Source organism: Sinocyclocheilus anshuiensis, unplaced genomic scaffold, assembly GCF_001515605.1.
Source record: "Sinocyclocheilus anshuiensis isolate Anshui unplaced genomic scaffold, SAMN03320099.WGS_v1.1 scaffold478, whole genome shotgun sequence".
NCBI lineage: Eukaryota > Metazoa > Chordata > Actinopteri > Cypriniformes > Cyprinidae > Sinocyclocheilus > Sinocyclocheilus anshuiensis.
Window position 1 is genome coordinate 1,004,904 of NW_015542376.1, and position 12,738 is coordinate 1,017,641.

General features: G+C 36.1%; 1 protein-coding gene and 1 pseudogene across 1 annotated transcript in view; one reads left to right on the plus strand and one right to left on the minus strand.

The window, feature by feature from the left end:
• Window positions 1–9,156, minus strand: part of sfswap (splicing factor SWAP) — a 95,511-nt gene extending 86,355 nt beyond the window's left edge. Inside the window, exons 1-3 of the mRNA XM_016491271.1 lie at window positions 8,806–9,156; window positions 6,846–7,009; window positions 539–670 (exon numbers count right to left, since the gene is read on the minus strand). Coding sequence (XP_016346757.1) covers window positions 539–670; window positions 6,846–7,009; window positions 8,806–9,116 — 607 coding nt within the window. The 5' untranslated portion in view covers window positions 9,117–9,156. The remainder of the gene's footprint in view (window positions 1–538; window positions 671–6,845; window positions 7,010–8,805) is intronic.
• A 2,440-nt stretch (window positions 9,157–11,596) lies between these two features.
• Window positions 11,597–12,738, plus strand: part of LOC107692315 (lymphocyte antigen 75-like) — a 25,418-nt pseudogene continuing 24,276 nt past the window's right edge.

Consider the following 12,738-nt stretch of genomic DNA (forward strand, 5'->3'; position numbering starts at 1 on the left):
TGATAAATCAGTGGATAAAGACTATTGCCCCGTGGGCCAAGTCTTGTTATCTGCAGAGTGCTGGTGCGAGCAGGTGTGAATGAGGAGTACAAAAGCATCGAGGGTGATTACTGTTTGTTTTAGAAACTCATTTGTCATCAAATTTCTGCTTGACAAGCTCTGAGGACTCAAACTAATTCCAGGCTCCTGTATTTATAAAGCAATCAGCCATGGAGTGTGATGTTTTTGCTAAAACCCTGTAGTGGTGAACCGCTGGACCTTGCTGGTCATTAATAGTCTCTGCATATCCACTGCCTGCCTCGCTCAGTCTTTAAAAAACTTTGAGCTTTTCAGTGCCTTGGGGCTCAAAAATTATACTTATTTGACCTAAGGGAAATGGCCTCTTTTCATCCCGGAGCATTTTGAAGTTCGTAGGCTAAAGTACGCACAGAAACTTGTCTCAGAACCCAAATCTCCTCAGGCAGACTTACAAGCAGCATTTCAAAGTAAGTACGTGGGTTTTGAAGTTGTGTGGTTACTAGACTTGTACGGATCCCACCTGCTTCTTTGCTGGCCTCATCTTCCTCAGTAGGCTGGGAGGGATCATAGTAGTCAGCGCTGTAACGGAAGGCCACTGCGTTGTAGGTGCCTTCATCGGCCAAGGCTTCGCTCAGCCTTTTATACTCCTCCTCTGCAAACAGAAAAAAAGATTCACAGGAAAAATTCACATGAAAAAAAAAATGTTATTTCTCAATTTACTGCAGTGCTCATCATCCTCCAACAAAAACTGATTAAACAAATTATTACTGAACTAGCCTAATTCAGATAGAAATGCCAAACTTTTAAAAATATTTTTCTATCCTTAGGTGAGGTTTCTATTTGGGTTTTACATACACCGTTCAAAAGTTTGGTCAGATTTTTAATGTTTTTGAAAGTCTCTTACATTCACCGAGGCTGCATTGATTTGATCAAAAACACACAAAAAAAAAACAGTAATATTGTGAAATATTTAAAATAACCATTTTCTGTTTAAATATATTTTAAAAAGTAAGTTATTCCTGTGATGGCAAAGCTGAATTTTCAGCAGCCATTACTCCAGTCTTCAGTGTCCTTCAGAAATCATTCTTATATGTTCAGTTGGTGGTCATTTGTGAAAACCATCATATCTTTTATAACACACACACACTATTATATATATATTATTCATTAAATAAAAACAATATTAAATAAATAAAATTAAATAAACAAAGTGATAGTTCACCCAAAAAGAAAAAAAATCTGTCATCATTTACTCACCCTCATGTTGTTTCAAACCTATATCATGACTTTCTTTTATGGAAGATAAAAGAAAAAATTGAAGAATGTTGGTAACCAGAAGAAAAAGAAGAATGTTGGTAACCAAGCTGATTTGGTTACCAGTGACTTCCATTGCATGAACAAAAAATATGGAGATGTTTCTCAAATTATCTTCTTTTATGTTCCATAGTCAATGTTAGGCTGTTGTAGCCTAAATGTTTATGTGTAATAAAAATATATGTTGAATTAAATAATACATTTCTTTCTAAAGCTACTTTTTTCTCATGTAACACAATAATGGCTAATTATCTTTGGTGGTATTTTCACAGCCAAATTTAATTTGCGATTAATTCGATTAATTAATCACCACATCATGTAGGCCTAACTAATTAGATTAAAAATGTTAATCGACTGACAGCCCTAACATACATATATACAGTATCTCGCAGAAGTGAGTACACCCCTCACATTTTTGTAAATATTTTATTATATCTTTTCATGTGACAACACTGAAGAAATGACACTTTGCTACAATGTAAAGTAGTGAGTGTACAGCTCGTATAACAGTGTAAATGTGCTGTCCCCTCAAAATAACTCAACACACAGCCATTAATGTCTAAACCGCTGGCCACAAAAGTGAGTACACCCCTAAGTGAAAATGTCCAAATTGGGCCCAATTAGCCATTTTCTCTCCCCCGGTGTCATGTGACTCATTAGTGTTACAAGGTCTCAGGTGTGAATGGGGAGCAGGTGTGTTAAATTTGGTGTTAATCGCTCTCACTCTCTATGTGAGGGGTGTACTCACTTCTGTGAGATACTGTATATATATAGGCAAAAAATAGCAATCAATTCCTGACTGCTAAGCCATCACTATAATAATTAGATTTCTCTTTCTTACATCTATATGCACAAAAAGTCTATTGATTGTCATGCATAGTTGAAAGAAAACAAGGTATGTGCTAGGGCTGCACAATTAATCGAATTTCTAATCGCGATTACAATTACGGATGCCACAATTACATAATCATTCAAAGCAGCAATTAATCGTTCAAAGTCCTCTTATGTTATTCTGCATGCTTAAGATGCTTTTTTTCTTTGTAAATGTTATCTTAAGGGTTTTTCCATTGTTTTAATTTTAGTTTTAGTATTCGACAATTATGATTTTTGTCATAATTGTGCAGCCCTAGTAGACATTTATTCACAACCAAACCCTAAAACAGTGGCCTAAACCCAGTTTATCTAAAACTGAAAACTTAAAAGCTATCTGCACATCCAAACAGCCACAGAGTGTTCTCATCTTTAACGATCTCACTACAGAATCACAGCTACTAAAACTGCAATAGAGCACAAGGACAGTCTAATATTAAACAATTACAATGCTTTATTACAGTTTATAGGATGTTAATGTAGACAGATTGATAAAAGTTTAATGAGATTAGGTCTCCCCCTCAAGGGCGAATCCACATGATGACTACAGAGATAATGACTATAGCGTACTCGCACTACCAGCAAAGGACATCATAATTCACTCCCACTTACTGCACACCTCTGTTTAAAGATTGTTAAACCGCAAATTGAGCCGAGGAGCATCATTTTTGACTTTTTGAACCTGTTGATGCATATACCGAGTTATAATAATGTGCCATACTGAATTAGCTTTAGCTCCATTTGATTCATCAGAATAGTTCGAAGACTTACAAGTCACAAAACAACATTCTGAAAATGTTTCAAAACATTCCAAACAAAAGGAGATAAAACCAAATAGTTCCAGCTCTAAAAAGTGATTTGATTGAGCTATGATTGATAAGCTTGTAAAATATCTCATACACACAAACAAACATGGAATTTTGTGAAATTTTTAAATGATATTTCAGTGCATCCAAAGAAGGCCTGGGCGATAAAACGGTATCGATATTTATCGACGGTACACCTTCTTTGATAACGATATAAACAAAATTCGATATAGTGCATGATATAGGCTCGTGCTATGAGTGACGCAGACAGCACACACAAACACATGCTGAATTGAGTACAGTGTCTGTGCCTGTGATGAGGAGATTGTGAATAAAAAAATTTATATTAGTCGAGTTTAAAATAAACATTTGCATTTGAATGTTAGGAGTGCATCAGGGAGCATCATCCGTGGCGCACGAGATGCGGTGATAATGATGTAAGTGACGTTGTTGCATTTTAATGTTTTGTTAATCTAGCCCAGTGGTTCTCAAACCTCTCCATGAAGTACCCCCAGCACTGCACATTTTGTATGTCTCCCTATATCTGACACACCCACTTCAGGTCTTGCAGTCCCCACTAATGAGCTGGTGAGTTGAATCCGGTGTGTTAGATAAGGGAGACAAATAAAATGTCTCCCATGAGATGCGCCGCTGCTGTGTTATGCATTCAAAATATTAGAGAAATATAGAAGCTCAATGCGGAGAAGATCTTGATTAGGTGAAAACCGAAACCAAGCCCTTCACACTAGGCCTGTCGCAATAATCAATATATCGACTTATCGCGCAATATATGTACATGACCGCAATAATTTTTGGTGACGCAATATATCGCACATTATATTTACTTAAAAATTAATGTCACCATGTTTTGTACATTCCACTTGCGCCTGTGTCTTTTGCAGCTTCTCGCATCGCGAATTTGTGGAGGTTTATTCCCTTTTACCACGTCTCTTGTTTTTAAATGCAATCTGCGTTATGGGCGATTCGGCTCTTTGTATTAAGCAATGCATGAATACATGATGCTGTTTTGTTCATAATTGTTTATGCAATTTACGAAATTATATTTGATTTATATGAGTTAATTTAGACATAATGCAGATTTTTTTTTTATAGACATTTATTTCCTTGCGTTGAATTTGAATTTAAATGTGCTGCATTATTTTGCTCATTGCGCCCTCCTGTGGCCATGGGAGACAAGCCAAAAGTTTCCTTAAGACCTATTTAATCTGCACATAAAACATTAAATCTTTACATTTTAACATTACATTTTTATTGTGTGTTTGACTGTTAAAACAAAAAATATTTGTTGTTTGTCTCAAATTGGGTTAATTTAAAAATACAGTTCTTGAACATAAAACATTCCAGAACAAGTTTTAACCCACATGTCTACATCAATAACCACATCTAACATGGCACTAGCTAGCAGAGCATGTGAGCGAAGCGGAGCGGTGTGACACTCCGCTACGTTTTCCACTCTATGGACGTGCGCTCCACTCAGTCGCTCTAACCGCCCAAGCAAGCGCTCCGTTCTGTAAAGAACAAATTTGCGTGCGTTATATTAGATTATAAATTACTGTTGCCTATATCTAGCCTACATTCTGTAGGTCTACCTATTGGTTCGGGTCAGTTTTCTTTTCTTTTTTTTTTATAATATTTTAATAGGCCTAAGGGGTCAAGCGATTAGTCAACAGAAGAGACAGACGGCTGCACGTGAGTGTCCTGCATAATACTTGTTTATAGATCTGCTGTTGGAAGTGTTACTTGCTGCTAGGAAGGAATATTTCGTTTTCTGCCTATTTCTACGTTATATTTTTGTTTGCATTTGTATTTTTGATTGCACTTTCTGGTAATTATAATAATTGCCCTCGGCTAAGAAGGAGCGCGTGTAATTTAATTGCTCCCTTCCTGCGTTTAAGTGCGAACTGTAGTTTCGATTTGAGGAATTGCCCTGCTATAGACTATTGGCTGTGCTAATTAGAAGGCGGCCACAGCTGTTTTCACTTTAGTGTCTTAGACTGTGTATTTATCTGATGTCTGTGCGCTGACACGGAAGCATCAGCGGAAGCGTTCTGCCCTCCTTGTGTGAAGACCAACGAGTGTAAAGACCTGCGACTTTACCTGCGCGACTTCACCGAGCAACGAAATCGCCAAGGCACTTAAGTATATTTTTGCTCTTCCCTCTACACACTCTCCTTTTCTGTCCTCTCTTTTCCACCTCTATCATGTGTTTCCAAACCATTCCGGTTGTCTCTCGACAACGCTCTAAGGTCACACGCAGACGGCAACGCAATGTTGCTAACCTGCATCCTCTCTCTACATCCTCTACTGCACGGTATACCGCCCAGCACTACTCTGCGCTCTTAAGGAAATATTACCACTCCACTCACATGCTCTGCTAGCTAGCCAGTATGGTGACCTAGTATAACCCAACAACAACACTTTCACATTCTATGGACTTAACTTATTTGATTTATACCAAAATAAACTCAGCCATGTCAGTTTTACGCTCTTCAGTGTACAAAACAAGCACAAGTACCTTTCCCTATTCTGGAAATCTAATACAATCAAAAATATATTATAGGAAAGCACTTAAAGCCTGACCGCACCAGTCTAAAGTCGATAACCATGAAAAGCAGAGTTTACTGAAGAGCTCTGGTTGTCCACCTAAGCGAAACAAGCTAGATGAATTATTTCCGACTGAAAAGGTCAGGTTTTTTTCCTGCAACTGCCACTATGAAAGGGCCTCTTCATGCTTTTCTACTTTGTTATATATATATGTATATATATATATATATATGGATGTCTCCCAATTAAAAACAATCTCTTCCAGGGACAAGAAAGGAATGTTGTGGTTTCAGAATATATTTTCTATGGTTAATAAAAGGAGTTTATAGTTTGAAAAGTCTAAAACCACTAATGAAAATGCTTTTATTTTTCATTTTTCTAATTGAATAAGTTAACAGAAAATTAACAGATAAATGTATAGTTTATGAGTTGATATAAATAGTAAAGTTAAGTGTGGTACAAAAGCCTGAAACCGCTAATGAAAATGCTTCTATTTTGCATTTTTTCTAATTAAATAAGTTAACAGAACGTTAGCAAAAAATAAAAAATAAAATAAAAGCTTATAGTTCATGAATTTATAGAAACAATAAAGAAGTAAATAAAATATATAAAATAAAATAAAAAGTAAGAAAGAAATCTGAACTTTAAATAGGTTAAGTTGGGTCCAAACGTCTGAAACTGCAAGTGAAAAAGCTTGTTTTTTTGCCATCATGTTATCGGTATTTCAGTACATCTTTCATATTTTATTTATATTTTAGAAAAAAAAAAGTATTATAAAAAGTATTTATAAGAAATTATATATAGAAGAAAAAATATTTCAGAAATGAATGACAAAAAATGTTTGTTAATGAACACTTTTTTTTTTTTTGTCAACAAAAATTAAATTAAAAATGTGTATCATGACAAAAAATAACTGATTTATGAATTCAAATTTAAAAAGCACTGTTGACAAAAAATATTTAATGTATAAAAGAAATATAAAAGAAAAATGAAAATTATTTTATGAAAATATATATGAAAATGTGAAAAAACAACAATTGTTTCAAATAAAGCTAGTAAATAATTAATGTTGCACCCAAACATATCCTAAACCAGCAAAAAAAAAAAAAAAACATGCCACTTTAGTCAAGAGTAAAAATGACCAAAAAAAAAAAGCCAAAATCTAGGACTAAAAGATGTGTAAAATCACCACTGCACTTGAGCTGACATGAACTTCACACGTTTGAATTATGCATGAAGATTTACTGAGCTGAAAGATCAATGTGCATTTACCTTGCCTGGCCTCCTCTTCCAGCAGATCTGTGTGCATGGCCAGGTACCTCTCCTCATCACACAGAGCCTCTATCCTGGCCTCCTCCTCGGACAGCTGGTAATCGTGATTCCACGAGCCTGCGTCATATTCCGAAAGATCATGTAAATGACCGCGGCCATCGTACCTGCAATACGAATCACGTGGTTAAAGGCGAGAGGAAATTAACATTGGATTACATACTCACCACACTGAAGAACCCTAAAAGTAAAGCCATTTTTATATTCACATATATGCTTTTCTTTCAAAATGCTACTTCGCTTACAAGGTTTGCTTGAGGAGGTGTGAGAACTGAACAATGCCTGGGCGGCAAAAGCAGACGGCCTATGTGATGTGCTCCAGACGGTATACGTATCAAGAGATGAGTGCACTTGCATGATATACTTACTAAAACCGTCTAATTCTTCACTAAAACCATAAAAAGACGCAACAGGCCTGAGTAAAGAACGAATTAACAAAAACAAAAAAAAACGCAAACAACTCTCCTCTTACCTTACATGGTTCAACAAACCATTCCAACTTTTTGAGACAACTGCCATCATCATTCCTACATTTACTGTAAAAGAAGTACATCCACACAAGCCCGAGTACATAAATACCTATCTGTAAGAACCCATATGGAGGAAATTTTCCTGCGCTCGCTCCTGTATTCCACTTCTCAGTTCCAGTTTCTTCGGCAAAAGAGAGAAGTGGGCGATGAGGTGGCAATCGGGGCCTGGTGGGACCCCTTAGCCTTAATTGCTGAGGAAATAAGTTGTGTATTATGTGATAGAGAGACACACATACACATTGGAAACAAGAAAACAGATCCATGCAGATTAAGGTGGCTCAATGCAACCCGCTGCATTTCAACACACTCCTGGCTCGTTACCAATTCTCACATTTTTTAAAAGGACTGCAGCTGAACTGGAAAAAGTGTGGAGCAAGAGAGAAAACACATGAGGAATACAATATTCGACTGACTATGTGTTAGACGTGCTTCCTGCAAAAGAACAATGTTAGACTTGGGATCTACAGTATGCACGAAGACAGAATTCATATAATGGGATTCAAATCATATATCACTTCATATGTGAGAACCACCTTAATGCACAGACTAATTTACAGTGAATTTGCTGTGGTTTGCATTTAATCGAATAAATGCAACACAAATGTGACCAAAGCAGATTCCCCAAGTACTAAGAAGCAGAGGCATCACATGACCAGCACATTAGGCCCATATTATGACTCATATTCACTTATTGTAACATTGTACAATAAATTCATAATTCCTATTTATATATCAGTCATATTTATATTGATTTAGATATTACATTTTAAATTATATAAGCGAGGGCCAAGTGAGCAAGGACTCTGCTTTGGATTTCAAACATTCCTAACCTTGCAAATATTAAATTTTTTTTTTTTAAACTCTTAAATCAGCCTAAGCCGGATATAAGCGAGGGCCAAGTGAGCAAGGACTCTGCTTTGGATTTCAAACATTCCTAACCTTGCAAATATTAATTTTTTTTTTTTTAAACTCTTAAATCAGCCTAAGCCGTTTTGCTGGTCTCCTGAATGGTTTTAGAGGGCCCTGGGCACTTTTTAGCCTGTCAGGCTGGAAGACAAACTGAATACCAGCGTGGCCAGGCTGCGAGACTAGCTTAAACCAGCTAAGGCCAGCAAACCATCTAAGGCTGATTTAAACTGCTTGTTGAATCATTTGTCAGTGCTGTCAATGCATTGAGCTTAAAAATAATCACAATCCAAGCTAGTTATCTTAGATCTGTCAATGTCAAGTTTTTTTATTCGCGTTTGGCCATGTAAACATCACACAATGCCATCAGCTCCTCCTGTGCTGCAAAACAACAAATACATCCAAGGTCCCTTTGGAAGACATTAAGTTTGTTAAGTAATGATTCCCATTAGGTTTGTTTAACCGACCTATCGATCATGATGTTCTTGTCCCCCATCCATGGGATAAGGTGTTTGCCCTGATCGTGGTAGATGGCCCTCTCATCGTCCCGGAACAGCTTACAGGCGTAGCCGAACACCAGCAGCTCCGCATACTTGCTGCTGTCGCTCTGCTCCTTAGTCGCTTTATTATGGTCCGTCTTGCTTCCCCCGCGCCGGTACATTCCAGAAAATATCCGCAAGACACACGAAACAAGCGATAAACTGCTAGAAATGTATAACCATTTCTTTAAAGGTGGAAAAGTGAAATAAAATATGTGGGCTAACAACTGCTCCAACATATATCAACACACACTGAATCAAATATGGCGTGTTGAAGAACGTTGCGTTTCATAGTCGCAGATTCGTTGCACTGTGTTTCGTTAACCTGAATGCGTTGCTGCTGTTTTAGTTTGTAAAAAAAAAAATATTTAAATATAATATGTGAGCTTTTACAGCATTTTAACATTTTTGGTATCCACTTAGATAGGAGAGATGGATACCATTATTATTCAAGACGAAAACGTCAACGTGAATGTGAAAATGATTTGACCGTACTAAACTGAACACAGAAACAAAAAAGTCAGAGGAACAGTACAGTAGACATTCATCGAAAGAAAGAAAGAAAGAAAGAAAGAAAGAAAGAAAGAAAGAAAGAATCATGCATACTGGGCTGTTTTTAGTTGATGTATTGGAGAAATGGGGACTTTTTTCTTTTTTATGGTCAATGAAAGGAGGTGCTGCAATGCAAACTAAATTTTATATGAGTTGTTTTATTTTCTACAAATTTTCAGTGGGGTTTGCAATTTTTCTGCAACACTGTTACCAGTATTTAGGACACATCGGAATATAGCTAATTTAAACCCTGACATGTGTTATTTCTAGCTATAATCAATGTTGTTGGAAATAAACATCAATATTTGAATATATAATTTAAACATTAAACAAAACTATACTGGAATGGGTAATGGGTTAAGATTTGCATATTCATCCAACATGATGCTGGGATTGTAGATTTGCCCAAAGAAAAAGCAAAAGAAACATCACTTACTCTCTCTCTTTCTCTCTCTCTCTCTCTCTCTCTCTCTCTCTCTCTCTCTCTCTCTCTCTCTCTCTCTCTCTCTCTCTCTCTCTCTCTCTCTCTCTCTCTCTCTCTCTCTCTCTCTCTCTCTCTCTCTCTCTCTCTCTCTCTCTCTCTCTCTCTCTCTCTCTCTCTCTCTCTCTCTCTCTCTCTCTCTCTCTCCAAACCTAAACCTAAATCTACCCCTCACAGAAAACCTTCTGCGTACATTCTAAAAAAAAAAAAAACTCATTCTGTATGATTTATAAGCTTGTTTCCCCATTGGGACCTCAAGGTCCCCACAGTGGCACGAGTCCCCATGAGTCGGTGTGTATTCAGGTTCCCACTGAAATAGAAAACATTTGTATAGACACACACACACACACACACACACACACACACACACACACACACACACACAGTTTAGTTATCAGTAATCTTTAATTTAATTTACTCCAAGGAAGTTGTTGCTGTAGCTCTCTGGTAATATGGCTATAATTAGGTGTTCTTTATTGGTTTCTGGAGCACAAATATAACACTTTTAATTTCACTTTATGCCTTTTATGTCACGTTAGGACTCTGAGAATTGTCTGAGGGTGTGTCTGTCTGTCAGTATTATCTTTAAAATATTATAGATAATATAATAATAATATATAAAATATTATGATTTTTAATTAATAATTATTGCTAATCATATAGCTTTATAGCTATTTTATATTAATCCAAAATGTATATTTCAGATTTATTTCAATTAATATAAATGTTTTTAATAGTTTTAGTTTTAGGTAGCAATAAAAAAAAAACTGTGTCTTTGCATGTTGTAGACAACAGTCACATTTTCTTCAGGATAGGTTTTATAAAGAATGGTTTGCACAACTTTACAACATTTGTGTTTTTAAACCTTCCATAATGCATCACTTCCATTTTAAAACTGAGAGATATGTGAGATTTGTCAGATATGACTGTGGCAATCAAAAGCATGTTGCAATTGCTGTTAGTTGTCAGGGATTCATCACAGTCACTTCAGTCACCATCCAGGATAATTACCCGATCACAGTCACCTGAGTTCTGATCACCCGCACCTGCTGTCACCAATCAAGCCACACTACAAATACACACACAGCACAGTCACTCACTGTCCGGTCTACCGTTCACTCCTACGAACTTCTCTGGACTCTCTCTGCCAAATTCTCCTAGAACGAATTACCTGCTGTTCCTCCCGTGATCCTCCAACGACTCCTTGGAAACTGTTCCACGATCTCCAATGTAACCGGCATCCGATCCTCACCATCAGAACTCAGATAAGCACCCTGGAACCATTCACTGTGTTGACACTCACCTGCCTTTACACACCTATTCCAGTCATCCCCTTACCCAGTCAATAAACCATCCTGATTTGCACTTACCTGTTGTGTCTGGCCTTGCTTTGTGACATTAGTAGAGTTTAACTTGATCTGAAACCACAACATTCCTTTAATAACATGATTTTTATCTCAACAGACACCACACCTGTGAACATGCTGACAGATCATGCAGCACAATCTGAAATGTTGGCTATGTCATTTTTAAAGACACATTTCATTGCGAGTTCACATAATGTCATGGATCTGGTATAGGCGGCTTAGCAGGTTTTGTGATTTTAAAGAAGATAATCACACCCACATTTTGCAATAAATATAAAGACAGCCCCAAACATAAACTGGTGAGCAAGACAGGGGACTTGAAGTCTTGAAATCTTAATGGCAAACAACAATTTTGACAAAACTGGTGCTTATTCACTTTTTTAACACATGTATAAATTATCTATTACAATAAAACAGGCATAATTTTCCTGCAGAGCCATGTTTTCACTGGTATTATTCTCAGGTATGGAACATTTTTACTTATTTTGAATCCTCATCTTGGTTATTTAAAAATATATGTTGGGGGAGGGGTCCAGCAGTCAACCACTGCAAAATACTTCTGTTTTTGCATTCTTGCTAAATTATTACATTTGTATGATTTTGTTGTATGTGTGTGTGCTTCAGTAGTTACAAGAAAATCTGTCCTTTTCACATGCTCATTGTCACAAATGTGCTTATTTGATTTGTGACCTAGAAATTTGGTAAGGATTTGTGCAGAATTTAGAATTTTCCTTATTTCATGTCATTTTCTTTGTTTTAGATTTAGATTTCCAGTATATATATTATACTTTGGTAGGCCGTTCCCTTGCCTTTCATGTTATCAAGTTCTGTATTCATGTTGTTTTGTATTTTAGAATGAAGTTGAAATTTAAAATGTATACGTTATAATTTAAATCATCAACAATGATAAAGATCCTGATTTCCTTGTTTATTTATTTATTTATAAAAGGTAGTGTTGAAATTGAATGGAAAGCTGCTAAACATAAAAAAAAAAAAAATTCATATATTCTTCAGTGCATAGCATGACTTTCACATTATGCTTTTAATAAGGTAATCTTGACAAGTTTGTTGATGTTAAGTTCTGCTTAAAAAAACGTTGGGAGGTTAACTGTAGGCTACCTAACAGGTTTTGTGATGTTAAAGAAAATAGTCAAACCCACAAGTCACAGACAGGTGACTTGAAGTATTAAATCCTAACAGTAAATAACAATTTTGACAAAACTGGTTAATTACTTTTGTAACAAATATATATATATATATATATATATATATATACATTCTATCTATTTTTTTTTCATGTTTTTCTTTTATATTATTTAGTTTGTTATTTTGTGTGAACTGAGCAAGAATATTCTAGTCATGCAAAAGTTGTTTTGTTGACCTTTTGTCTAAAATGTGTCCAAATGGTCCAACCAACCATTTTACAGTGAACAACTTTGCACAAGTTCCTAGCATGCATTC